The sequence below is a fragment of the Phalaenopsis equestris genome, unplaced genomic scaffold (genome assembly GCF_001263595.1).
Source record: "Phalaenopsis equestris unplaced genomic scaffold, ASM126359v1 Scaffold000002, whole genome shotgun sequence".
Lineage (NCBI taxonomy): Eukaryota > Viridiplantae > Streptophyta > Magnoliopsida > Asparagales > Orchidaceae > Phalaenopsis > Phalaenopsis equestris.
This window is the reverse complement of record NW_018164444.1, coordinates 11,250,959-11,278,190: the sequence shown is the minus strand read 5'-3', so window position 1 is coordinate 11,278,190 and position 27,232 is coordinate 11,250,959. Positions and strand designations below refer to the sequence as shown.

Genomic DNA, 27,232 nt, shown 5'->3' with positions numbered 1-27,232 from the left:
CGAGCCCCCACATATGTATAAAAAGTAAAGTGAACTCTCTAGCATTCATTTTAAGCAAGAGCAAGTCTTAAGATGCCAAAGCCGAAACCCCCTAGCATGCATGAAAGACCAAATAGATTCCTCAATATCTCATGCTAAACGAAAGATAAACATAAAGTTTCATAATGCACCTCCAACATGCTTGCAAGAGGAGTATAAATTATTCCAAAGCCATGCTTCAATTATCCAAATCGTTGCCAACATAAACATGATATGATAAACAGAAAACATGCCATATATCCACCACTTTAAGCAAATATCCAAGTCCAATTTCTAACGCATGCTCACATTTCATCACCCACATGCGAATATCTCAAAAATATATGACAGTAAAGTAAACTAGCATGCTGTACCATCCAATCAGGGCCAAGTTCAAAGGCTCAGTAGAGAGGAAAACCGAAAGAAAATAAGGCACCGAAGAAAAGGGGGGAAGAAGAGGTACCTCCTTAATTCCAATGTTGTCGGCCGTTTTATCGTTCAGCTTAATTTTCGTAGTTTGAAAAGGTGATGATTTTGTGATTTTGAAAATAATTTAAATATAAATACAATCAACCCCCAAAAATTCCAAAAGGAACTAAGTTTATATGCAGAGAAGAGAGGAGAAGAGAAAGGGGATCACACCGACCACCCACGACACTCGAATTGGGCCAAAGAAAAAAAACGCATTCCCTCCTCACATAAGGCGAAGCAACCGAAACATCTTGGACCGAGCGGCGAGCCTAGTGGCAGCGAGGGAAGCATCGGGAAGAAGAGAAAATTTGTCATTCGAGTGTACCAGGGAGCAAGCTTCCCAGAGTCAAACTACCAAGAAAAGGAAAACCACACAATTTTGGCTTCAGAATCTTGAATTGTCCTGCCACTTGTTGGATAATAAGCTGTGAATCACCAAATATCTCAATGTCTGTTATTCCCATTGAAACTGCTAATTTCAATCCGGCGATTAAAGCTTCATACTCCGCCTCATTATTCGTGCAAGGCTCTGTTAAATGATAGGAGTACCTTAGTAACCCTCGATCCGGTGTTATGAATATTAGACCAACTCCTGCTTTGCCAGGTATCACTGTCCCTGAATCTTTATCTCTTTGTGATGACGAAGCTCCATCAAAATACATTCTCCAAATTCGAGAATTAGATGGTTGTATATTCATAATGTGCTCATCTGGTAGATCATCATTGAGAGGTGAATCAGGCCTAAAAGCAGGTCAGTCCAGTCTCCTTACTATACTGGGTTTCTGCCGACCCGGCTAGAAACTACCAAACCTCACATCGGGTATGACTGAAAATTTCATAAATATTCTTCCATTTAAAATGTAAAAAAAATAATAATAAAAATATTGGTAATAAATGATAATAATAATAATAATAATGATGATGATAATTATAATGATATTAATGTTACGTAAAATGACCATAAGGTAGAAAAGCAAAAGATGTCATTTAAGGCCACTGAAAATTTAGATAAGGTCTATCCTCCAATTTAGAGCCTTCTCTTCTCTCTTTTTTTCTAGATTCATTTTGCAGAGCTTACAACAAAAACAAGTGTCGAGATTTCAGAAATAATAAGAGATTTTATAATAAAACACACATGCATAAATAAAAAAACTGCAAATTACTTAGAGATATAAATTTTTGTTCAAGTGCATCTGCAAAAATATCAACTAAATAACTATAACTCAAATATACATAATTCAATTTAGTCAATTACAGCCATAGGCAAAAGAAGTGAGTTTAATCCAAAACTTTAGTTAATTCAAGATCATGGTGAGTTGCTATTCAGGCCGTCATGCCTAAAATGCAAGGCTTATACTTAAATGGCACCATAAATTTAGGGCAATAACACCCATGCTTGGCTGCTCCTAAACCTATGATGATAAATCCAAACCAATGTGATATATCCGACAATCAAAACGATCAAATCTTTTATTCATATTAAAGCTCAAAATAACTCATTGGAATAAATTAAAACATAGGCATTACAATAGATGCAAGCCTTACTTCAATCAGTGCAAAAACATCAAGCTCATCAAGCAAAATTAAACCTTAAAAGCTTATTGCCTAAAGGGCAAGGTTATATAACCCAACCTTTCAGACAACTCATACATCAAATAGCAAGCCTCGTCCTAATTAAATTTTGGGCATTCAATGAATATAAGATCCACGTTTTCTCAATTCATCCGCACAGCACAGACCATTAAGCTTTTTAAATTAAATTAAACTTTTGGGTCAGCTTAAAGTTTTCAAACCTATCAAATTAAATTAAAATTTTAGGCCACCTACCCTAGAAAGCAAAATAGTAAATTTCAACCTTTTAGGCATTCCAATAATCGTAGCCTCACTTCAACAAAATTCAAGAAATTCAATAGATGCAACTCCGCATTAACTCAACTCATCAAAACGGCACAAAGCCATCAAGCACATTGAAATAAAACTAAACTTCCAAATTGTCTTTCCTATAGGGCAAGATCATAAAACTGACCAATTAAAGCAACTTATAAATGGAATAGCAATCTCACTTAAATTCAATGAATATAAGCCTCAACCCAATCTATATGTCCTGGTGAATTTCAATGCTGACAAGCCCATTAAATCAATTAGAACTAAAAACCAACTAAAATTTATGTATATTCACCTTGATATACTAGGATACATTACAAGAGATAGCCCAACACTGCTAATCAAATTTCTTGGATGTAATGAATTTGGATCCACTGATGTTGGTATAGACTGAAACTACTAGTATTCCGAGGATGAAGAAACTATGAGCTCTCCATGTGGCCTCCTAACATTCATCATAAATTTAATTAAAGCTAAAATACTAAGCCTAAACATAAAATCGATAACAAGGAACTCGTATTTAATCAAGGGTATTCTCCCTAGATCAAGAAAGTTGATTAATTATGTGGGTTCCCATAGAAAATTTAGATGATATATCTAAAGAAACTTTGATCTTATATCAAGGGAAACCTAATTAAACTAAAATAAATTGATCTAATGAAGAAAACCATTGCCTTAGAAGACATCCACAATATCCTCAATGACCAAGCAAATTAGGCAATCAAACTCAGGTTCCCCACTCATCAAATTGTTTTTTGAATAAGCGTATAATGACCCCATATAAAAAAAATGCAAGTAGAAGAAAAGAAAATGTCAAAAAGAACAAACAAAAGTACTACCACCAGGAATTCAAAGTGCCCAGTGTTGAAAAAGTGGCCTGAGACTGATGGAAATTTCCTTAATAAATACGCAGATTTAATGTTTAATAACTTGTAAGAAAGTTGCATTGCATTGATATAACTATACCATTTCATAATGTATCGAAGCTATACTTGAATAAACATAAAAAAAAATAATTTTCAATTCATATACTTTCGCAGAAACAAAGCCGATCTATATGTATGCCCTGCTCGACCAGCCATGGAAAAAAGAAATGTTACCAGCCATCAATTTAAACACAAATTTAATTAAGGAACACTTCCGAGCAAAATTATTTACCAATTATCAATGATCAATGGAAAAGTCCTCCAACTTAAACTAACATAAAATGTCAATGTTCACATTTTAAGGGTTTGTTTGGTTCACTGAATTTCAATAAACTAAATGCAAGCATTTTTAAGATTTTGGTGTCTGGTTGGATAAAAATAGAATGTAATGTGAAATTCTGGTGACTTTAAATTCACACTGCAATTCAAAACTGATGTATTCTGAATTTGTTGTACTTGGGAAATTTTCAAATATACTAAAAATTGCAGCCCGCCAATCATCAGCCGTCGGCTTCTCACCTCCCAACACAGCTCGCAATCCTGTGGCGCTGCCCCACCAACTGGTCCTCATGCCAACCACTTCCCGTCACCGCTTGCCTCTACTATCAACTGTGCTCTGACCTCGATTTCATTTTCCTTCAAGCTAAATTAAAAAAATTAAATTCCTGCATTCATTTTGCAACGAACTGAAGAACTTCAAAATATTTAAAATGCATAACATTTCAATTACGCTGCATTCCAAACAGCCCCTTAGTTAATGACCTAAAAAAATCTATTAGCCCAACATTTGGAACCCTTGTCATTAGTTTGAAACATGAATATGGCTTTGGTGAGGAACAACTAAGGTAGCTCAATATAAGCAGCAATTCAAGGAATGCTGTTTTCTACGTTTCTTCACATGAAAGCTGGTAACTCTCACGTGTCAACAAAATCTTCTGTCGATTAGATCTTCCAGGAAAACAAGTAAATAACTTCTTTAGAATTTCTAACGTGCAAAGCATGAGCTTACCAGTTTTATAGCACGGTAAATCTGAAATTAAAAAAAAAAAGGCAGAGAACAGCAAAATATAATAAATATGTGAAATACGTTAAACAGACTCGCACCTCTGGAGCAAAACCTTCAATATGATCCTTCTCTTTTTGCAGAACATTCTCTGTTAATAATAGAGGAAAGCATGTACTTTCTACGTCCATATTCTTTATCTCTGCATCAAAAAATGCCTGAAAAATTTAAACCAAGGAATCAGTTAAAATCAAACAAATAATGATCTGTCCTTAAAAGAAGGGAAAAAAGGGATGGTGATAGTTATTAGAACCACACATAACCTTAATAAATAGAACCATTTTCAATGATTTTTAAAGCTTTAGAACCATAGATAAAACAGAGAGTCAGAGACAATGCATCTATAGTTCAAGTTAAATGCAAATAAATATAAAATGCATGATGATTACTAACCTGCAGCTAACAAAAAATATTTAAGAACAATACATCTACAATTTAAAAAATATGCGCAATAACTTGAGTAACAGATTAACTTTAAATTAAAAAACACAATCCAAAAATAACTAGAGCAAAAACTTACATGTAAGGTTTCCCAGATTGCCATCGTCCAAGGTCGTAAGATATAACAGCCAGATATATCATAGTATTCAATCATTTCACTATTAACAACAACAACCTAAAGTGCCAACAGCTAAAGTGCCAACGGACATAAAAGAATATTGCAATATTGTGAAATAAAATGAAAATCTTGAATCATCCATAATGCTAACCTCAGAGTACCATTGTCCAAAATTTTCATCCTTTTTATATGTTAAACCTAGTCCAGTTTCTTTCTTCACTTCCTTCTTCCTTGCTATAAAAAAGAAACCACCCAATTTAGAACAGCATAAGAACCCTGCAATATATACCAAGTAAAATATCTGAAAATCATACCATTCTTTGAGCTAGTTGTAGCCATCCTATGCTGACTTGTAACCCCTTTTTGAAATCTATAATCACAAATACATATAAAATTAAAAAGAAGAGAATGATATTCTTAACATTAATAAGCTTAGCATTCTATAACATCCCTTTCTCTTTCACCCTTCATCACATTAGCAAAGAATGAGAAGGCAGGATGCCAAAAGCATTAAAAGTGGGTGAATAAAGAGTTCATGGACCAGTTTCACATGTTTCAGCTATCACCCAAAGAACAAACAATTGCACTAAGCAGTATTGAAGCTACTTCAAGAGCTCAATTGGTTGCTTGAGGTAAGAATCCATATTTTGAAAGCAAAGAAGTTTGCTGAATATGGAATATAGATGGATGAAGTAATACAACAACATTAACTTTAAAAACTAAAAACCTTCTCAAATCTCCTCCAAAATTGGTGATTTCATTTTCACGCTTATAAAGAGCGAAAACAAATCATCATTTTCTAAAACATATTTTGTATTTACAAGAAACCAATTTAGGCCAAAGAAGGAAACTGAAGAAAGGAGGATTCAAAAAAGAAAATGCTAAAATTGCAATACAAAATGCATTGCACCCTCCCTCTGTTATTTAGTTTAAAGCGGATATAGAAAACAATAAGTAGGCATAAATACAGCAGCTGAACACTGTGGAGTTAGGTCTCAGTTATCTCCAATATGTCCAACTAATGGATGACCCGCTCAAAGAAGTCTGATACATCTTCCTCTATTAACCTTGAGATTAGGTTTTAGTTAATCTAATGGTAAACGACATTAGATTAGAACATCCATCACAAAACTTGGCACGAGCAAGTTCACATTGGGAGAGTAAACCAATGATAAAACCATATGGAAAGAAATTAGATCATTGAAATACATTAGCCAAATTTTTTATCAATATTTATCACAAAGGAGTTGAATTTACTTTGAGACTGTTGCAATATAACGCTTGATTGATTAGTTGTATATTCCAGCCCTCACAAATAAATCTATTGATCTCACTCAGATATAGCTAGATAACCCAGTTTTTTTTCCAGTCTTATAAGCCTTTCAGATCCAGCCAGACAGAAAATCAGGCCTCAAAGTTAATTAACCTTTCCAAAAAATTCAATGAAGAAACAAATACTAGATGCATAATGTTCTAACGGGCACTCTCTAATTCAGTGAAATAAATTGATCTTCCCTAATCCAATACAAGAGAACAGACTCCCAACCAGAAAAACTGAGCCAGCTCAAGCGAAGGCAATCGAGAATACAAAAAAGCTACAAATATGTCAATGAATGAGCTCAACAACATGGTGTGTCCATTGAAAGTATTAAAACAAAATAAAATGCTAGAAGCTAATGGTGCCAATATCAGGGCGAAGAGATCGATTGTCATTCGCCTACTCAGACCCAAACCCTTATTTCCATATCATCTTTACGCTTGAGAGAAGGAAAGCACGGCATTAGAGAGGTCCAGATGATCGGCATCCGCTGTAGGAGAATGATGAAAAAGAGAAAGAAGGAGGACGATACCAGTGGAACGCGGAATGCTAGGAAGTGAAGCTTGTGAAGCCGAAGTCTGTTCTTGAGGATCTAAGAAAAAAGAAAGAGGAGAGACTACAATAACACCGCGAGAATAAATATTAAGTCGGGAGTCCGGACTCACAGGGTTTGTTTGGGGCAGCTGCAGCTTATCCAGATCAGCAGCTGATCCGGATAAGCTGGTTGGCTATTTCGTTTGTGCGTCTTTAAAAGAGTTGATTTGCAGTTGTTTCTGGATAAGTGATTATTCCATCTCTGATATGGATAAGTTGTTTAGCTGTTTGGTTTGTACGTTTGAAAAATTGTTGATTTACAGCTTTTTATGTGGATAAACAACCATTCTGACACGCGCAGTTTTGCTTTTTGCACCAAAACTGTAACTACTACACATTTGACAGTTGTGAATAGAAAAAACCATCTCATAACAGTACAAAATTATGATGTACACTTCACTTAAAATTGAGTATCAAGATACATATTTAAAACAAAAATACATATCGAAATTACAATTAATAATAGGATTATAATATTAAATTTAAAATGTAAAAGAAGCATGTCATGACCGTTGTTGTCCGGTTGGTGTACGAGCGAAGCCCGAGCAACATTGTCCGGTTGCAAAATATTTGAACCACAATGTTGTGAAATTAGCGGAATAAAAACAGGAATCGACACAAAACCAGAAGAACACAGAGATTTAACGAGGTTCGGCAAAGAATTGCCTACGTCCTCGGGAGCGAGCGGTGGTTTCACTATCCCAGCTCAAGCGAAGGCAATCGAGAATACAAAAAAGCTACAAATATGTCAATAAATGAGCTCAACAACATGGTGTGTCCATTGAAAGTATTAAAACAAAATAAAATGCTAGAAGCTAATGGTGCCAATATCAGGGCGAAGAGATCGATTGTCATTCGCCTACTCAGACCCAAACCCTTATTTCCATATCATCTTTACGCTTGAGAGAAGGAAAGCACGGCATTAGAGAGGTCCAGATGATCGGCATCCGCTGTAGGAGAATGATGAAAAAGAGAAAGAAGGAGGACGATACCAGTGGAACGCGGAATGCTAGGAAGTGAAGCTTGTGAAGCCGAAGTCTGTTCTTGAGGATCTAAGAAAAAAGAAAGAGGAGCTACAATAACACCGCGAGAATAAATATTAAGTCGGGAGTCCGGACTCACAGGGATTGTTTGGGGCAGCTGCAGCTTATCCAGATCAGCAGCTGATCCGGATAAGCTGGTTGGCTATTTCGTTTGTGCGTCTTTAAAAGAGTTGATTTGCAGTTGTTTCTGGATAAGTGATTATTCCATCTCTGATATGGATAAGTTGTTTAGCTGTTTGGTTTGTACGTTTGAAAAACTGTTAATTTACAGTTTTTTATGTGGATAAACAACCATTCTGACACGCGCAGTTTTGCTTTTTGCACCAAAACTGTAACTACTACACATTTGACAGTTGTGAATAGAAAAAACCATCTCATAACAGTACAAAATTATGATGTACACTTCACTTAAAATTGAGTATCAAGATACATATTTAAAACAAAAATACATATCGAAATTACAATTAATAATAGGATTATAATATTAAATTTAAAATGTAAAAGAAGCATGTCATGACCGTTGTTGTCCGGTTGGTGTACGAGCGAAGCCCGAGCAACATTGTCCGGTTGCAAAATATTTGAACCACAATGTTGTGAAATTAGCGGAATAAAAACAGGAATCGATACAAAACCAGAAGAACACAGAGATTTAACGAGGTTCTACAAAGAATTGCCTACGTCCTCGGGAGCGAGCGGTGGTTTCGCTATCTCAGAGAAGTTACATACCCATAGGGTTACACATTTATTTATAGATAAAACCTACAGATAATTACAATCACGCCCTCGCTCCCCCCAACCCCCTTTATTTTCAAGAGACACTCCTTTTCACCAGGAGACACACCTCTTCACCAAAAAACTCCAACTCCCTAGATATGAGCCATATCTAACACACAAGTGACGTTCTCCGTTTGTGATACCGTCGAACCCCGTGCAACGTTGTACGGTTGGGATAACGTTGAATCTGACGGGTTGTCTGCCCACCTGAAGAAACTGCAGTCATCAGGTCCGTCAGCCCACCACAGGCACCTGTAGAACTGTCACCAGTAGCTATGTTATCGGCGTGAAGTGAGTAACAAGGATAGCAATCCGCAACGGCATAGCACTCGCCCGGACTTTCCTAAAAACCTATAGCTCATCTTACTACAATTATTTAAGAGAGAGTATAATAGTCAAGAAACTACATGAAATAAAAAAAAAAATTCAAATTGAAAACAGATAAATAAAATTTGGAAAACTCACAGAACAAATTCATATTCATTTTCATGTCCTCTCATTCATACTCTCCAAATAAAAAAAAAAAAACAGGTAAAGGTAAACAGCAAAGCTCGACATTAGCAAAGAGGACTCACTACATATGATTGAAAAGTTTCCAATGGGAAACAATTTACCAATTTGCCATATGCCAAACGAATATATGAAACGACATTACTAACTAATACTTCAAGCACGAGGTACTTAACAAGCTCTTCATTACAACCCTATCGCCCAAAACTTGTTTACAAGACACATAATTTTCTCTTTTCTATCATGTGAATGATCAAACTAACTATCATCCATATCCCTCGCACCTTTTACATTTCACTATCAATTATTATTTGATAATAATAATAATTGATAGTTAAATAATAAACCCTCTCTCTATAAGAAAATTATTCTAATACTTATTAATAATAATAATAATAATATCAAGTTAAAATAAATATCATTTCTACCCAAGTATGCCACAGAAAACAAAGGGGAAGAAGACTTCGGTGGTAGTAAAAAGGATGAAGTAGTTGGTGAAGAAGATAATGGTGGACAGAAAGAAGAGAAATTTTTTGAGGCGCTATCAAATGAAACTTTGAAATCTTTGATACGAACTGAAGCAAAAGGCAGCCCTAAGGACCGTAACTTCAGCAGCAATTTTATTTTGCTTCGTGTAGATTTGCTTGTTCATGACATATGAAAATTTGCTTGTCATTTGATTAATTTGAACATACCGATTAACTTTAGCTCCATTATTTCATTTATGTGATTTAATAGTGCCGAATTCTTCGCGTTTATTGTTGAATACTTGAATCAGATTCACTTAATATAGCGCAGGTGAGTCTTTTTTTTTTTTTAAGATTTACGTAAGTGCCACTCAATTCTTTTGTGTTTACATGTTTAACCCCTGAACTTCAATTTTTGCAATGCCACCTTTAGGTGTATCTCACTTTTTAAAAGTTAAAATGATTGTCTTTTTGTTGTGCTATGCAAAATTTGGGTGGTATAAATGCAAAAAATAAAATTTAGGTGCTAGATATATGAAGACATTGAAATCTTTGTTTGCCATAATCCAAATTTTCCGGTTCCATCGAACTTTACTATCTCGAATTTTGCTACAGACATTGTTATTTGAAATTTAATCCTGCACTGTATTTTTCTGTCTTGCTTCGAAAAACAAAAGAAAATACTCCGCATTTTGCCACAATCCAAAGTTCTCGGTTCCATCGAACTTTACTATCTCGAATTTTGTTACAGACATTACTATTTGAAATTTAATCCTGCACTGTATTTTCCTGCCTTGCTTCGAAAAACAAAAGAAAATACTCCGCAAATAAATTCAAAGAAACCTGATATTTTCCTTGTCAAATGCAGCAACTATCCCGCGATTCTCCTGTGATTCGTGAATCAAATTTTCCCACGAAGCACTTTTTCTGTTCGCACCAGTACCTCAGCCAATTGTTGTTTCCGCGAGCAACGAATCCCTTCGCACCTGTTTGAGGAATACCTCCACGAAACTCTTGTTCACGAAATAATCGTACCTGCTCGCCTCCTGCACCCTGCCGAACTCCACTGTCGCAAAATCTCCTGCGACGAACCGACAAATTTAACTGATCGAATTTCTCAGATTTTCCGCAAAATAAGGCTCCTGTTCGTGGGGTACAGCCTCTGTTTCCCACGGATTGTTAAACCTGTCGAACTCCTCCCCTTCACGGTACTGCGAACTCTTGTTCGCTACCACCAATTGAAGAGCGTGATTATCCTTCCTGCAACTGCAGCGAACTCTCCCGCCTGTTTGCGAAAGGGAACCTGCTCCCGCAACGGAAATCCTGCTCCTGAATTTGTCGTTGCCTACCCGCGAAACCAAGAGACTCTCTCTCCTTCCCGCCTTCGCGAAACCGAGCGAAGCGACGCTTCCGGAGGGAGTCGCGAACGAAGGCGTCCGAAGCCTCGCGAGGACTTCTTGTCGCGATTCGCCTCTGCCTTCACGATCCGCGACTCCGAACTGCCGCACTCGCGATTCCTCCTTCGGCGAATCTCCTCTGGGCCGAACTCCGTTGGCGATCCTTCATATTGCGCGCGAATCCGCCTCCACGCGAACTGCTGCAGAAACTGTCGCAACAAATGCAGCGAACCACAACGATTCTGACCCTTCTTCTTCTTCTTGCTTCGATTTCCTCATGTTCCCTCGAAAGAGGCTCTGATACCAATTGTTGTGAAATTAGCGGAATAAAAACAGGAATCGACACAAAACCAGAAGAACATAGAGATTTAACGAGGTTCGGCAAAGAATTGCCTACGTCCTCGGGAGCGAGCGGTGGTTTCACTATCTCAGAGAAGTTACATACCCATAGGGTTACACATCTATTTATAGATAAAACCTACAGATAATTACAATCACGCCCTCGCTCCCCCCAACCCCCTTTATTTTCAAGAGACACTCCTTTTCACTAGGAGACACACCTCTTCACCAAAAAACTCCAACTCCCTAGATATGAGCCATATCTAACACACAAGTGACGTTCTCCGTTTGTGATACCGTCGAACCCCGTGCAACGTTGTACGGTTTGGATAACGTTGAATCTGACGGGCTGTCTGCCCACCTGAAGAAACTGCAGTCATCAGGTCCGTCAGCCCACCACAGGCACCTGTAGAACTGTCACCAGTAGCTATGTTATCGGCGTGAAGTGAGTAACAAGGATAGCAATCCGCAACGGCATAGCACTCGCCCGGACTTTCCTAAAAACCTATAGCTCATCTTACTACAATTATTTAAGAGAGAGTATAATAGTCAAGAAACTACATGAAATAAAAAAAAAAATTCAAATTGAAAACAGATAAATAAAATTTGGAAAACTCACAGAACAAATTCATATTCATTTTCATGTCCTCTCATTCATACTCTCCAAATAAAAAAAAAAAAACAGGTAAAGGTAAACAGCAAAGCTCGACATTAGCAAAGAGGACTCACTACATATGATTGAAAAGTTTCCAATGGGAAACAATTTACCAATTTGCCATATGCCAAACGAATATATGAAACGACATTACTAACTAATACTTCAAGCACGAGGTACTTAACAAGCTCTTCATTACAACCCTATCGCCCAAAACTTGTTTACAAGACACATAATTTTCTCTTTTCTATCATGTGAATGATCAAACTAACTATCATCCATATCCCTCGCACCTTTTACATTTCACTATCAATTATTATTTGATAATAATAATAATTGATAGTTAAATAATAAACCCTCTCTCTATAAGAAAATTATTCTAATACTTATTAATAATAATAATAATAATATCAAGTTAAAATAAATATCATTTCTACCCAAGTATGCCACAGAAAACAAAGGGGAAGAAGACTTCGGTGGTAGTAAAAAGGATGAAGTAGTTGGTGAAGAAGATAATGGTGGACAGAAAGAAGAGAAATTTTTTGAGGCGCTATCAAATGAAACTTTGAAATCTTTGATACGAACTGAAGCAAAAGGCAGCCCTAAGGACCGTAACTTCAGCAGCAATTTTATTTTGCTTCGTGTAGATTTGCTTGTTCATGACATATGAAAATTTGCTTGTCATTTGATTAATTTGAACATACCGATTAACTTTAGCTCCATTATTTCATTTATGTGATTTAATAGTGCCGAATTCTTCGCGTTTATTGTTGAATACTTGAATCAGATTCACTTAATATAGCGCAGGTGAGTCTTTTTTTTTTTTTAAGATTTACGTAAGTGCCACTCAATTCTTTTGTGTTTACATGTTTAACCCCTGAACTTCAATTTTTGCAATGCCACCTTTAGGTGTATCTCACTTTTTAAAAGTTAAAATGATTGTCTTTTTGATGTGCTATGCAAAATTTGGGTGGTATAAATGCAAAAAATAAAATTTTGGTGCTAGATATATGAAGACATTGAAATTGGGTAGTATGTATGTAAGGGTTATTAATTATATTTACTATATATTTTAATTTTTTTCTTCTTATGATTTAGCCGGATTGAATTTTTCTTCCTCCTTCTTTTTTAAGGTTTGCTAAAAAATAGGGCAGCAGGCCAGCTTCTAAAGCTAGAGTTTCTTCTAAATGCAAAGAAGATCCTGAAAATTTTTTCTTTCGTATTCTTTTGTAAGATCTATAAAGATCGGTCTACTTTTCTGATTAACCTAATTAATTAAGCTTCTGTTTAAGTATTATAGATTCAACAGATCTTAAGATCTGGATTCTGCAATGTTATTTAAATAAGTATATATCCTCTATGTGTGTAGATCTAATACCATTTCCAATTTTTGAAATTAGTATAACTATATATGATAATGATTTTTAGCTTGCCTGATTTGAGCTCTCTAAGTAAAAATTATTGTTTTAATTTCTTATAAGTCACAGCAGCAAGGCAAAGAAGAAGGGGAAGAAGAGGCAAAGAGAGCCCCGTTTTGCTTTTATGACCAAAAGCGAAGTGGATCAACTTAAAGATGGCTATAGATGGAGGAAATACAGCCAAAAGGCAGTGAAGGACAGCCCTTATCCAAGGTCTAACCTATAAGCTGATAAACTAACATATATAAAAATTTTATACTAAAGGAAAAAGTAATGCTGAGTCTACATATATTCCATGCAGGAGCTACTACCACTGCACAACACAGAAGTGCACGGTGAAGAAGAGAGTGGAGAGATCGAATCAAGACCCTTTGATCGAGTGATGGTGCAGTTGTATCTGTTAAATGACAGGATTTAATGAGTCTATGATTTAACAGCAAAATGGATAAGAATGCAGAAGAAAACAGAATCATACAGCGTCCAAATAAAAAAAAACCATCTCAAGCAATCAAGCAATTGAAGAATTCAAATCAATTAAAGTGAGGTGTGAGGTCAACGAGAGTAGAAAAGATTGGTTTGAAGAAATTGAAGAGGAAGTAAATTTATTTTACTTCATAGTATTTTATTTTTTGTCATTGAAGCCTTCAACTAATTGGCAAGAACTATAAACTAATAAGTGAATTTATTTTTCAAATACGAGTTCTAAACCTCAAAAAAATCAACCTCATCCAAATTACACCAAGCTATTCATTTTCAGAGCTCATTGCAGAAAAGAAAAAGGAGAACCAAAAGCTCAGATTCATCTTTGTTCCATAAAAAAAAAAACATATCCACCCAGTGGCTCATAAAAGTATTGGTTATCCTGAAATCCATAAGCCATCCAAGCTGCTCTATCGCCGTTACATGGAAAAGTGGGCAGATCTCTAAGGACCCTAAACCCTAAACCCTAAATATCCAGCCAGTGGCTCATAAAAGTATTGGTTACCCTCAAATGCATAAGCTATTCAAGCTGCTCTATCGCCATTACCTGGAAAAGTGGGCAGATCTCTAAGGACCCACAAAACTAAACCCTAAATATCCAGCCAGTGGCTCATAAAAGTATTGGTTACCCTCAAATGCATAAGCTATTCAAGCTGCTCTATCGCCATTACCTGGAAAAGTGGGCAGATCTCTAAGGACCCTAAACCCTAAACCCTAAATATCCAGCCAGTGGCTCATAAAAGTATTGGTTACCCTCAAATGCATAAGCTATTCAAGCTGCTCTAAAGTATAAATTCCACAACACTTTTAGAACAATTTCATTCTTTCATTCTTAATTTTTTAAGAAATCTTCAATAATAAATGAAAATTATGAGAGAAAAGAGAAAAGCCACCAAACTCTTTCTTCAAATTAACTTCAACAAGCCAAACACATCTTTTGATGAGTTATTAAAATAAATCCAATACTCAGCTATATATCAGAATTCAAACCAAGCATACCAGATCGAGAAATGTTCAAACATCAAACCAAACAGCATTCTAACTTAAATATTAAAATTCATACACAGCACTCGGAACACAGCCATTTATAAAACTAACACCCACATATCTCCATTATTCTATTTTAAATATTAAAATTCACAACAAATTAATCATAATAAAGAGCATAAGGTCAAGCGCCGAGGACACTAAAAAATATCCTACCTTAACCTAGCAAACCATAATAGGATAATGAAAATAAATGAAATAACCACAATCAAGATTCAAAGCATGTATTTTCCATTTGGCCAAGGACTATCACCGCAAATCCGGAAAAACAACGACATTACGCAAGGCAAAACGATCATGTACGCTTGTTGTCCAAATCTCGGGGCAAGTACCCCAGGCAAATACAAGGAAACAAGAGAAACCCAGTAATACATTTGTAATCTTTCATGCCGTAAATCATGACATAAGAAACAGAACTAGTGAAACGATGTAGAAATTTCCAACTATACATGCTTACAAATAAGAAAAAATACAGAAATTTCCGACAATATAAGGCTCTCTACTTCGGTGTACTTCGGTGTAAGACGGTAGAAAACGATATTGTAGAGCTGCGCAGAATTTCTTACAGAGGGTAAGAACTCTAGCATTTCAACAGCCGAAGAAATGGATACCTGCTAGCCTGGCTCTCCTCCGCTTCAGCTGTGGGTCTTGAGGTTCTCGCCTGGCTTTCGGCCGAGGAGCGCCCGGCCGGAGGAGCGACGCTGGAAGGGAGACAGCGAGCGCACGGGCTTAAATGAGACGGCAAACGCCGATCGAGAACTCGGATCGCGCGTACAACCCCGCGATCGCGTTGTTATGAAAACATAAAAGGCAATTTTAGGATACAAGTATACGAAACAAACGCAAAGAGACAGTTAAAAAGCGTTTTCTTTTGTTTTAAAAACGCAAAACGCAGGCCCACCATAGCGCAGGCCCACCATAATTCTGCCTTTTAAAAAAATCAAATAAAATAACATGCTGCATTCAAAAACTATCTGCCCCCGGGTCGAGTACGCATTAATTTGATATTTAATATTAGGGCATTAATTTGATATTATTCAAGGGGAACAAAGGTATTATTACATCGTTTTTTCTTCTGTGGTGCTGTTGCGGCGGTTTTGACCTTAATGCGGTGTTATTGGTGTTGTGAAGTAGTGTTTTTCAACATACGAATAGGGGTGTAAACGAACCGAACACGAACGAACAGAGCTTGTGTTTGTGTTCGATTCGATTGAAATTTAGTTTGTTTGAAATAAGCTCGTATTCGAATTTGTTCGTGAAGTCACTGTTCGTGTTCGTTTCTTAACGAACGAGTCGAACATAAGCCGAACACGAGCTGTTCGCGAACGACGAGCCAGTTTGACATACCTAATATTAATATATATATATATATAAATAATATATTATATTAATTATATAAGTTATATTACATAAATATATAATATATATACTAGTATATTACTAATATAGTATACTAATATATTATTATTATTAATTTATTATATATTATAATTCATAAAAATTAAAATATCATAAATTTTTTATATATAATTATTTTAAATTATTTTATATTTCGAACAATAACAATTCAACTCGAACGAATACATCACTTTTCGTGTTTGGTTCGTTTAACTAACCGAACGAAAAAAATTTGTTCACGTTCGTCTCGTTTATTTATCGAACGAACCGAACACGAACTCATTGACGAACCGAACACGAATTGTTCCCGAACAACGAGCTTTTTTGACAGCCCTAGTTACGGATGTGTTATTGACGAGGAAGTCGAGGTGTTATTAGCGTGGTATTTTTTTTACTGTGGCTGTGATATTTGAAGGAATAAATTTAATATTGGGGTTGTATATATGACGTCTCGTTGTATCTTTTTCTCCTTTCTAAGATATATTGTCAACCAAACGACACCCAACTTTTCTGTATTCTTTTATTTTGTGTACGTATTCTCTTACATGTGTCATTCTTTCATATGTTTTCTTTTTGTATTGTTATTTGTTTGGGCTCACATGCATGTATGCACTCTTTTAAAAAAATGTGTTTTTTTTAATATAAGAAACAGCTCAATGATTATGCAAAATGAAATATATAATGCTATAGCCAACCAACTGATTGCATAAAAAAATTTCTTTTATTGTGTGATCTATAACCAAATTTTATAAAATTAAACTATATAAAAAAATGGAGTTTCTTTTGTGATAATGTGGTCATAGATTACACTTTATAAAATATATGCATATAAATAGATCCTCAATATTTAGGATATATAATACTGCATTGTATCATATCTCTGGGAAGTGTATGTGCTTTCTTCTACCTGATGACAGTAAAAGTAATAGTCATTTATGTGGTTGTTTAGAAAGCTTATGGTGTTTGGTAGTTATCCTTACACATATCTGATTCTTTCTTTTGATCTTTGTTGGGTAGTTCCAATTTTTATTATTGAGCTATCTTTTTTTTTTAATTTTTTTATAAGCATCTTACCATCCCTGAAGATGTAAGCCCTATTTTACATCATTCTACAGAATAGAGTCATAGCATTTCAAGCAAGTCTCTTTATCTGGCTTTAAGTTTATATGGTTTTCTTAGATGAGAATAGAGTCATATTCCTTTGATATAATTAAATCGTTTAAGTTTTCATATATATATATATATTATGTCATTCTATAATCCCTTTAATGTTATAACACAAACAACTATTAGGATTACAATGATTCACTATGTACCCAATAGCTTAATTCAACTTCGGAGCATGATGCATCCTTTATTAGAAAAATCATTATATTTCTTGACCTGACTTGTTATGAGATTTCATGATGCAATGATAATTTTTTTAAATAAGAGTATTATTTTGTATCCCTAAGAAGTAATTGATTAAAGGAATATATTTTTCTGAGAGTTCTTCTGATCCTTTCGGACCTCTCACCCTAAGTCATTCTATGATGATTGACTTATGTGGATTTTTCATGTCTTTATATTTTTTTCCAGATTATTTTACTTCTGCCATCTTCACCCACTTTGTTTCAAACAAAGGTCAAGTGATGAATTTGGAAGGGGTTGCTTGAGAAGTAGAACTATATAATAAATTGTGATAAAAGAAAAAACAAAAAAATAAACACCTCTAAGAAATACAAAAGAGTTTATGTTTAAATGAATGAATGACATCCTTATGCTAATTTTTGGCTTATTAAGGAGATAAATAATTGTCTTTCATTAGGATATTTAATGGAGTTTAAAATACTATATTTTAATGAATAGATAAGTAGCAACCTATTTTGAACAATCAAATGAATATTTGGCTTTGTAAACAGTGTTTTTAAAGCCTCTACTAAAGAAAAGCATTATAGCTGCCTCACTATTTCAACCATTATAATAAGCATTGTGCAAGTATGGGACAATAATTCGAGAAGCACCCTATTTATTTTATCAGCATGATTATAATTGAAACATAATGGCAATATCAATTGATAGATATAAACTTTTTGGGGTTAGTGCTCTAAAACAATTTACAACCATCTTCATAAGCACATATCATCAACATTTAAACTTAGAATCCACTTAAGGACATTCTTGAAAAATTAAAATTTTCTAATTGATCAATCAAGTATCAGTGAAGTTGGGGCATATTATTATTTATATTTTGTGAGGTCATACATCATGTCACAAGTACTTAATTATAGTTTAATGCATAATTCCTAACTCTGACATGTTGTCTTTTCTTACTTATCACCCAATTAGAATTGCATATTGATAAAGTATTTGAAAGTTGGTGCTGGGTAAGAACCTGAATTAACTCTCCCTAATGAATATTTTTTTTAAAATATTAACTTTATTTGAAGTTTTTTCAGTGGATAACATAGCTAAGTCTAGCACCATAATAGTATTATTAAAATTTTTCATTAAATATAGAGCTCAAAATATAACCATTTAGGCTAACTTGCAACCCATGACTTCTCATGTTAATGGAGAATTTGTTAGAATAATGTCAAAACTCAGTGTAGTCATTTCTTTTCCACATCATTATAAATCAAACCATGCACATACCTTAGGAACAAAATAGTTGAGTTGATACCCTTTTTAAGCACAACTTAAAAAAACAAATTATATAAGATTCTATCTCTAATATGGATTCCATACCATCTTTCTTACAAGATGAGACACTTCCTAAAAACCTAACAACCATCATTGATCTTTGATGATAAGATATAAGGTTTATTGCTATTAGAAATGTATTAAATAAAAGATAATTGATGTGAAATGTTTTTAAGCATATTTTTATCATTAGAGGCTAAGTAGATGTAACATCCACATAAATATTTTAGTTGAAAAATAAACTTTAGTGCTCTTGAGTGCTTATTTTGAGTATGCTTGAATAAATATATATTCAATTAATATGATGCTCTAACATATCTATTAAAAGTTATTTTAAAATTATTTAACAATTTAGATAGTTTTATAAATATTTTATTGAAAAACACTTATATGATTTCCTAAATATCTATAAGAAAAATTTTGATCTACAATTCTCATATAAATTGAAGCCATTTAGTATTTGTTTTACAAATCATTGTCACCAAAGTATTTTAGACATAATATACTGAAAGTATATGAACTAAATGCTAAAATGAATAATTTATATGATTACAATATTGCTTTTACTTTTTTATATAAATAAGTTATGAAATTATCAAAAAACAAGTGCCAATAATCATCTCTTAAATTCTTTTTCTTCATTTCAAGCAATGAGAGAAGATATGAAAGAAAGGATGAGAGAATGCTTGAGTTTGGAGGTCATAAGACCCTTTTCACCACTCACGCTTGTTGAATGGATTATTTAACTCAAGATAGTCCACTCCTTTGAAAACTTCTATCATATAATTTTTAATATTCAATTGCTCCAATTGTTTTTCTTATAATAATATGACAATAAAATTATTTGCATTTAATATTTTTATTTTTGGGCCATGTTCTATTCAGTTATATACATTTATCCTAAAAATTCATAAAATTATATTATTGCATACTAGCACAACATAAAAATCATGCAAGCCTAATGTAATCCATTAGTTATTATTCGTGCATAATTAACTCCAACATACTAATTTATTATATGAAATCCCATCGTTCTTAATTTACATGAAAATTTATATGCATTACAATTAATATGATATATATATATATATATATATGATTCAATTTGATGGATATTATCCAGTCTAAATAAGGCAGGATTATTAAGTCCGTAGACCGCACACAGGTTTACGTGCGGTAGGCAATTAAAAAAGAAATTGTGGAATGTGGGCTCAACATCAAAATAATAAGAAGAATTTTTTTTACCGTGCGACCCAGCCCGAGCCCTGCCCAAGCATCCAAAAAGCGTCTTTCTGTAATTTTCGGATCCCGCCAAATCGAACTTTTTTTCATTTTGGATGCCGCCAAATTGGAAAAAAGAATATTTGGTCTCATTTCAGTTTAGGGTTTATGAATTATCTTCAATTGCCTTCTTTTTCCATTTTAGTTCATATTCAACAACTAGGGTATGTCACCCGATGAAATTCTCTCTTGATCAATAAATCTTAATGGAATCACAAAATGATTGTTAGAATATTACCAATCTGCTGAGCTTATTAGCTGCGGTCGGAAGCATTCCACATGCGAACTTATTTCTCTGTATTTATTGGTGCTATTGATGTTGTCCTAATGATAGTATTGCGAAGCTATTTTGGTGTTATTACTGTATTATTTGATTGCAACGTTACTGTTATGTTGGAGGGTGTATGTGGTGTTATTTAGGTATTATCGTGGTGTTATAGTTGTAGTATTGGTTCTAATTACCCGGTTTAGTTAGAATTTTATGTTCACTGTTAATGATATTATCCTTTTGATATTGTGGTCGTTTTTGTCCTGATTTTTGGCTTATAAGAGTAGTTGGGTGTTATTTAGGTTTTGTAATGACGTTATACTAGTGTTATTTGATCTAATTAACGGTTTTATTGGAGTGTTATGTTGTCATTGTAATTAGTATTATTTTGGTGTTATTATGGTATTGTTTATGTATTATTGGCTTTAAACTATATATTTGTGTTATTATGATATTATTTCTATATTATTATGGTGGTATTATGTATTATGGTACTATTTTTATATTATTTTATACTAGTCTTATTGGATTTATTAATTGGTCTTGTTGAAGCGTTATTTTTGTCATTCCAATAATGATATATTAAAATTTGTAGTTCCTCGAGCCTGTAAGTGTGTGCATTGATCCAATTGCAGATAGGTTGTTTCACGCAGTAGTCTATAATGAGAAGGAAGCCTATGAACAATATTGTGCATATGCACACCAAATTGGATTCACTGTGTGAAATGACCACGTTTGTTTTTGGTCGAATTCAAAGAGAATTAAGACAAAGTATCTCATTTAAGGTAAGACTGGTTTCAAGAAAGAATTGAATAACAATGTGACTGTGAAGTTCAGAAGAGGGAACACAAGGATTGACTGTCTAGTCATGATCTGATATGTCGTCAATGTCGAATGTAACTAGTAGGTTAAGTCAAGATACTTTTCACCCATCCGACCCAAACCTGTTTGCAATGTCGGATCCGGTATAGTCAGGTACATAACTTAAAATTCGAAACGCTTTGTGATATGTGAACTAATTTTGATTATACATATTTACTTACGTTCACTTGTGTTTACCCAAAATTAGCAGGAATTGCCTGCATCACTGCCCACAGACACATATATGAGCTTATTGATGGACCTAAATGATGATATGTGAAATACCAAGAACCGCAACGAATGAACGTAATGTAATATTAATGTAGTTTCTGTAGTGTTAAATCAATGTATTGTTTGTTATTGTGGAATTAATATAGTTTTTGTAGTGTTAATGATTGTGTTCTCCTGGTATTATTGTTGTATGGATGTGTTACAATGTAGACTAAATATTACAGAAATACGACCACATTAATTTCTACCGCGGTGGAGTAATATAACAAAAATATTGTATTACCGTAATATTACCATAATATTATCGAAATACGACTGGAATCAGATTGTTGTGATTGGAATATACTGTCTGCTTATTCCAGCGTTAGGTAAATATTACAATAATATTACCAAAATATTTCCTCAATACAACCAATATAAAACAACACTCGCTTAGAAGGAATATCAGCTGGTTTGATTGGAATATTACTTTAGTGTATTCTTGGCTTTGCGGTCGTAGCGTGGTTATTCCGAGGATATATTTTTAATATTAAGTTGTTTATATATATTCATCACAAAAAAAATGTGCAATATCATAACAATAAAATTGTAATATTACATTAATATTGTCGTAATACGATTGGAATCAGATATGCATGATTAGAACATTTTGCTAGTTTATTCCAGCCTGCGATGAATATTACCAAAATATTACCCCAATACAACCGGTATAAAACATCGCTCGCTCAGAAGGAATATCACCTAATTTGATCGGAATATTACTTTAGTGTATGCTTGGCTCCGTGATCGTAGCATGGTTGTTCCTAGGATATATTTTTAATATTAACATATAGATTTCATCACAAAAAATATGTGAAATATAATAAAAATAACATCGTAATATTACCTTAATATTGTCGAAATACGATAGTGTGATTGGAATATTTTGCTAGTTTATTCCAGTCTGCGGTGAATATTACCATAATATTACCAAAATATTATATCAATACAACCAATATAAAACATTATTTCACTCTGAAGGAATATTACTTGGTTTGATTGGAATATTCATTTAGTGTATTCTTCGCTCCGCGGTCGTAGCATGACTGTTCTGAGGATATATTTTTAATATTAAGGTATTTATACATATTCATTACAAAAAATGTGCAATAGCATAGTAATAAAACCATAATATTACTTTAATATTATCGAAATACAACTGGAATCAGATAGGTGTGATTATAATATTTTGCTAGTTTATTCCATCCTGTGGTGAATCTTAACATAATATTACCCAACTATTACCCCAATACAGCCAGTATAAAACAACGCTCGCTTAGATGGAATATCACTTGGTTTGATTGGAATATTCCTTTAGTGTATTCTTCGCTCCGCGGTCATACCGTGGTTGTTCTGATGATATATTTTTAATACAAAATTGTTTATATATATTGATCACAAAAATATGTGCAATATAATAGTAATAAAACGGTAATAAGTCTTAATATAATAGTAAGTGGAAATGTGTCATGTAGTCGTAATATTATCATAATATTATAATAATATTACCCAAAAATAACCAGAATAAAACATAATTGTTGTTACCTAAATATACCATGATATTATCCAAAAACAACCAGAATGAAATAAGTGTAGAGGCTAAATAATAACTATAGTATCTTAATATTACCACAATATTACCACAATATTACAAGAATACTGTCATAACATTACCACAATATTACCATATAATTATTTTAGATGATATAAAACAATGTATAAAAACTTATTTCCAAATACAACCATAACATCATCTGACTGATCTCCTAAAGTTGCCAGTGTCAGGGCTACTGATCCTTCTACTTTTTCATCTTCAATTATTTGTTGTTTTTCTACAATGGGAGTGGTATGTACAGCAGGTGATATAATTATTTGCAGGTCAATCTCGGCTACAATATCTATTATTCATTCTTCTGTTATTATTTGGAGGTCGCCCTCACCGGCATTTGTATCTACAGCGACAGCTTCATCGGGCAACATCAGCTCATCGGCTTCCCTTCTTATTTTTCTTTTCTTCAATTCAAAAGCAGTGAAAAGGGAACTCAATTCCTTCTTTCTTCGACTTCGTCCACCCTTAACCCTTTGGATTAAGATGTCAATTGACTGTTCATGGGAGTCTTCTTCCTGTAAACCAATGTCTTCAATAGTATCTCTTTCAACAGGGGAGGTTTGTTGGGTTCCCTTTTCTCCCACAAGAGCGGATTGCTTCTCCCACAGGAGAGGACTGTTGGGTTCCCTCTTCTCCCACAGGAGAGGACTGTTGGGCTCTCCCTCTTCTCCCACAAGAGACGATTGGTTGGCTCCCTCAATGTTCTGTTGGACTCCCTCTTCTCTCACAAAAGAAGATTGGTGGGCTCCCTCAATGTTTAACTCATTATATACATCAACATGAGGGCTTCCACCATGAGGGGAGGGTGGATGGACATCATCTTCTCCCACCTCTTCGCCTTTATCAGTTGTTTGTTTTTTCAGATTTCTCAATCTTATTTTGTAGCACCGACATTTGCTCCTACAAACTCGACACCCCAACAGCTATCGTATTCAAGGTTCCTTGAAATTCAGTGAACCATTTCTCCTGATCTTTAAAAAGCTCAATTATTGATTCCATATTTTTATTCATTGTGGTGTACATTGGCTTCGGCGCAATGTCTCTTGAAACAACTGACCCCATATCAAATGATACATGTGTCTCTGATCTGCCTTGGAATTGCGTTGCTGGAACTGGACCGGTAATCTTTCATCTGGATGGGAGAGCAGATTGAGCTCATCCTATTTTCGATCTAAAAATTGATCATAAACCTGTAATTTATTTCAGAAAGAAACACTTTAATAATTAAAACTCTCAAAATAACATAAGATTTTATTTTTAAATAACAACTAAATGTAACTTACCTGTTCAGTTTTTAAGTCTCTTAAAGACTATATCAATTTGTGATGAGTTCCAGCTAGGGCTGTCAAAAAAGCTCGTTGTTTGGTAACTGTTTGTATTAAGCTCATCTGGGAGTTCGTGTTCGATTCGTTCGATAAACAAATGAGAAAAACAAAAACAATTTTTTTTCGTTCGGTTTATAAATGAACCAAATACGAACAATCATTTATTCGATCATGTTCGAATTATTATTGTTCAAAATATAAAATAAGTTAAAATAATGATATATATATATATATATATATAATTATATATAATTTATCATATTTTAAAAATAAATATATACTTTAATTATTTGTCATATTTTAAAAAATTAAATCCTATAAATTATAATCTGATCTTCACGCTCGTCTCTTAACTATATTAAATTCTATAATTTCATATTTATCTTCAGGTTCGTCTCATAGCTTAAATTTTCTTATATTTCTATTAGATTTATTTAGTTTCTTTGAGTTAAATATAGTTTTTGGGAGTGAAATCTTGCATATTGCCCCTAGATCTGACTTTTTTTTATGCATGAGATACAATTTTATGGTTTTATTGTGAGTTGTGTGACACGCCTAAAAAATGACTACTTTTTCATGTATATTTTATGCTCAATTTTAATGATTTTTAATGATATTACACTTTAAAGGAATGTATTTTGCATAATTTTGGTTTCAAGGACAATAAATGGAGTTTTGGAGAAAAAGAAGAAAAAACGGTGCAATTTGGAGCAAAAATGAGCAAGAAAGAAAATTTTATCCTGACGCATTTCGATATGTCTTTCTATGCTTAATCTCATTTAAACTTTTCACACATTTTTTAATGAAATTATACTTTAATGAAATGTTATTTTCATGTTTATTTTGTAGGTCTATCTGTTAGAAAGAAAACACAAGTGAAATGAGGTGAAACATAGCTAAAACGGAGCCAAACAGAGTGAAATAGTGGAACTACTTCAGACCGGCGCCGACGACGCCGGAGTCTAGAGAAGTGACAAAAAGTGGTGCTGACGGTGCCCAGACCGACGCCGACAATGCCTGGGACGGTTATGGACCAATTTTTGGCGGATTTTGTTGTTCTAGAAGACTCCCAAGTGATTTAAACACCCCATGAAGTGATTCAATACTTCTAGACATTTGGAGAAGGCTCTTGAATGAGGAGACATGTCTTTTGGATGAATAGATTTATTTCTTGGAAAAAAAGGTGGGAATTTGTGTCTCTTTAAAAAAGAGGGCTTAGCGCCTCTCATTTGCGTGCGTGTGTGGGGGTTTGTGTGTGCGTGCGTGCGCATGAGTGTGTGTGAGTGTGTTGCAGAGTAAATCCTAGTGTGTGGAGAGGATTTTCTCGAAGAATTGTAAGAGGAGAAGAAATGTGAGAAGTTTCTTCTTCATTACACTTCTAAGTGAGAATTTAATGTTGGTTGTAAAGAGAGAAAGAAAGTTCTACAAGGGAACTTCAAAGGTTTTTCTTGGGGAGGAGTCTAAGATAAGTTGTGTTCTTTCATTTCTTTATTTTGTAAACTTGTTTATATATTATAATCTGTGTTTTGTCGTATCTTCCTCATGAGTTCTAAGTAGATTTTTTTATCTTTCTCCCTACTCTGAGATATGATGAAATGAAGAAATAATTTGGATGTGCCATTTTAAAATATAAAATAAATTGTGATGATTTTTTCACTCTGTTCTTAATTTACTTTTCAATCTGACCAATTGAAATGTTAAAATCTGTTTTGAAGCATATGATCCGGGAAATGGAGTACGAGTTCTACAACAGAGTGAGAATTACATTTAATTCATTCAAATTTTATGGATGGTGAATTTTATGGTGGTTGGATGTAAATAAATAGGGAAATATACTTTGTTAGACGTAAAATTGGAGAGTTTAGGGTGACATACTAAAATCTCCAATTTGTTCTTAGTGTTTAAGAACAAAAGAGAGCGTTAGTTTTCAGGGGAAGGGAAGTGGGAGCTCTGGAGTGAGAGTCAGTATCCTCCCAGCCTAACCACAAATTTAGGGACTAAACCTGAGATTAGCAAATGATTCTTTATAACACTGAATCAGGCTAGAGAAATAAAATTGTTCCTATTGGCACAATACAAATTCAAACCATTTATCTCTATCATTAACAAAAAATTCATTGTGGTGGGAATGATACTTTCTTAAATTTGAACTCTTCGTCACAAAACATATTTAGTCTCAGTAAATTTAACTTTAAAGTTTAGAAATTAATTTAGTAAACTTAGTTTCGTTAGCATACATTAAAACCACTTTAATCAACCTTCCAAATTAAATGTTTATAGTAGTAGACTAGAATTAGCTTAAAGGATTTCTTACCTTGCTTTTTCGTGGGATCGATACTGGGATTTTTAAAGAAAACCCTATATTACTTGAAGCGATACGTGCACTTGCGTAGAAGCACCAGTGTGTGAACTATATATTTTATAATATTTTGATTTTCCACATTAACTACTTAATATAAATTGGATCAAGTTTTTTGCCATATTTTTGGAAAGCTAAATTACTGCGTAATTTCGAGACAGGTCAAGTTTTTGATACTATTACCATGGATTTAAATTTACATAAAACACGCAGTAA

General features: G+C 34.0%; 1 protein-coding gene across 1 annotated transcript in view; it reads right to left on the bottom strand.

Annotated features, from left to right (window-relative positions):
• The window catches only part of LOC110017977 (proline--tRNA ligase, cytoplasmic-like), a 62,698-nt gene extending 46,908 nt beyond the window's left edge, over nt 1–15,790 (bottom strand). The window contains 5 exon segments of the mRNA XM_020715173.1: nt 4,404–4,520; nt 4,883–4,975; nt 5,073–5,155; nt 5,236–5,291; nt 15,575–15,790. Coding sequence (XP_020570832.1) covers nt 4,404–4,520; nt 4,883–4,975; nt 5,073–5,155; nt 5,236–5,260 — 318 coding nt within the window. The 5' untranslated portion in view covers nt 5,261–5,291; nt 15,575–15,790.
• Nucleotides 15,791–27,232: the final 11,442 nt, after the last annotated feature.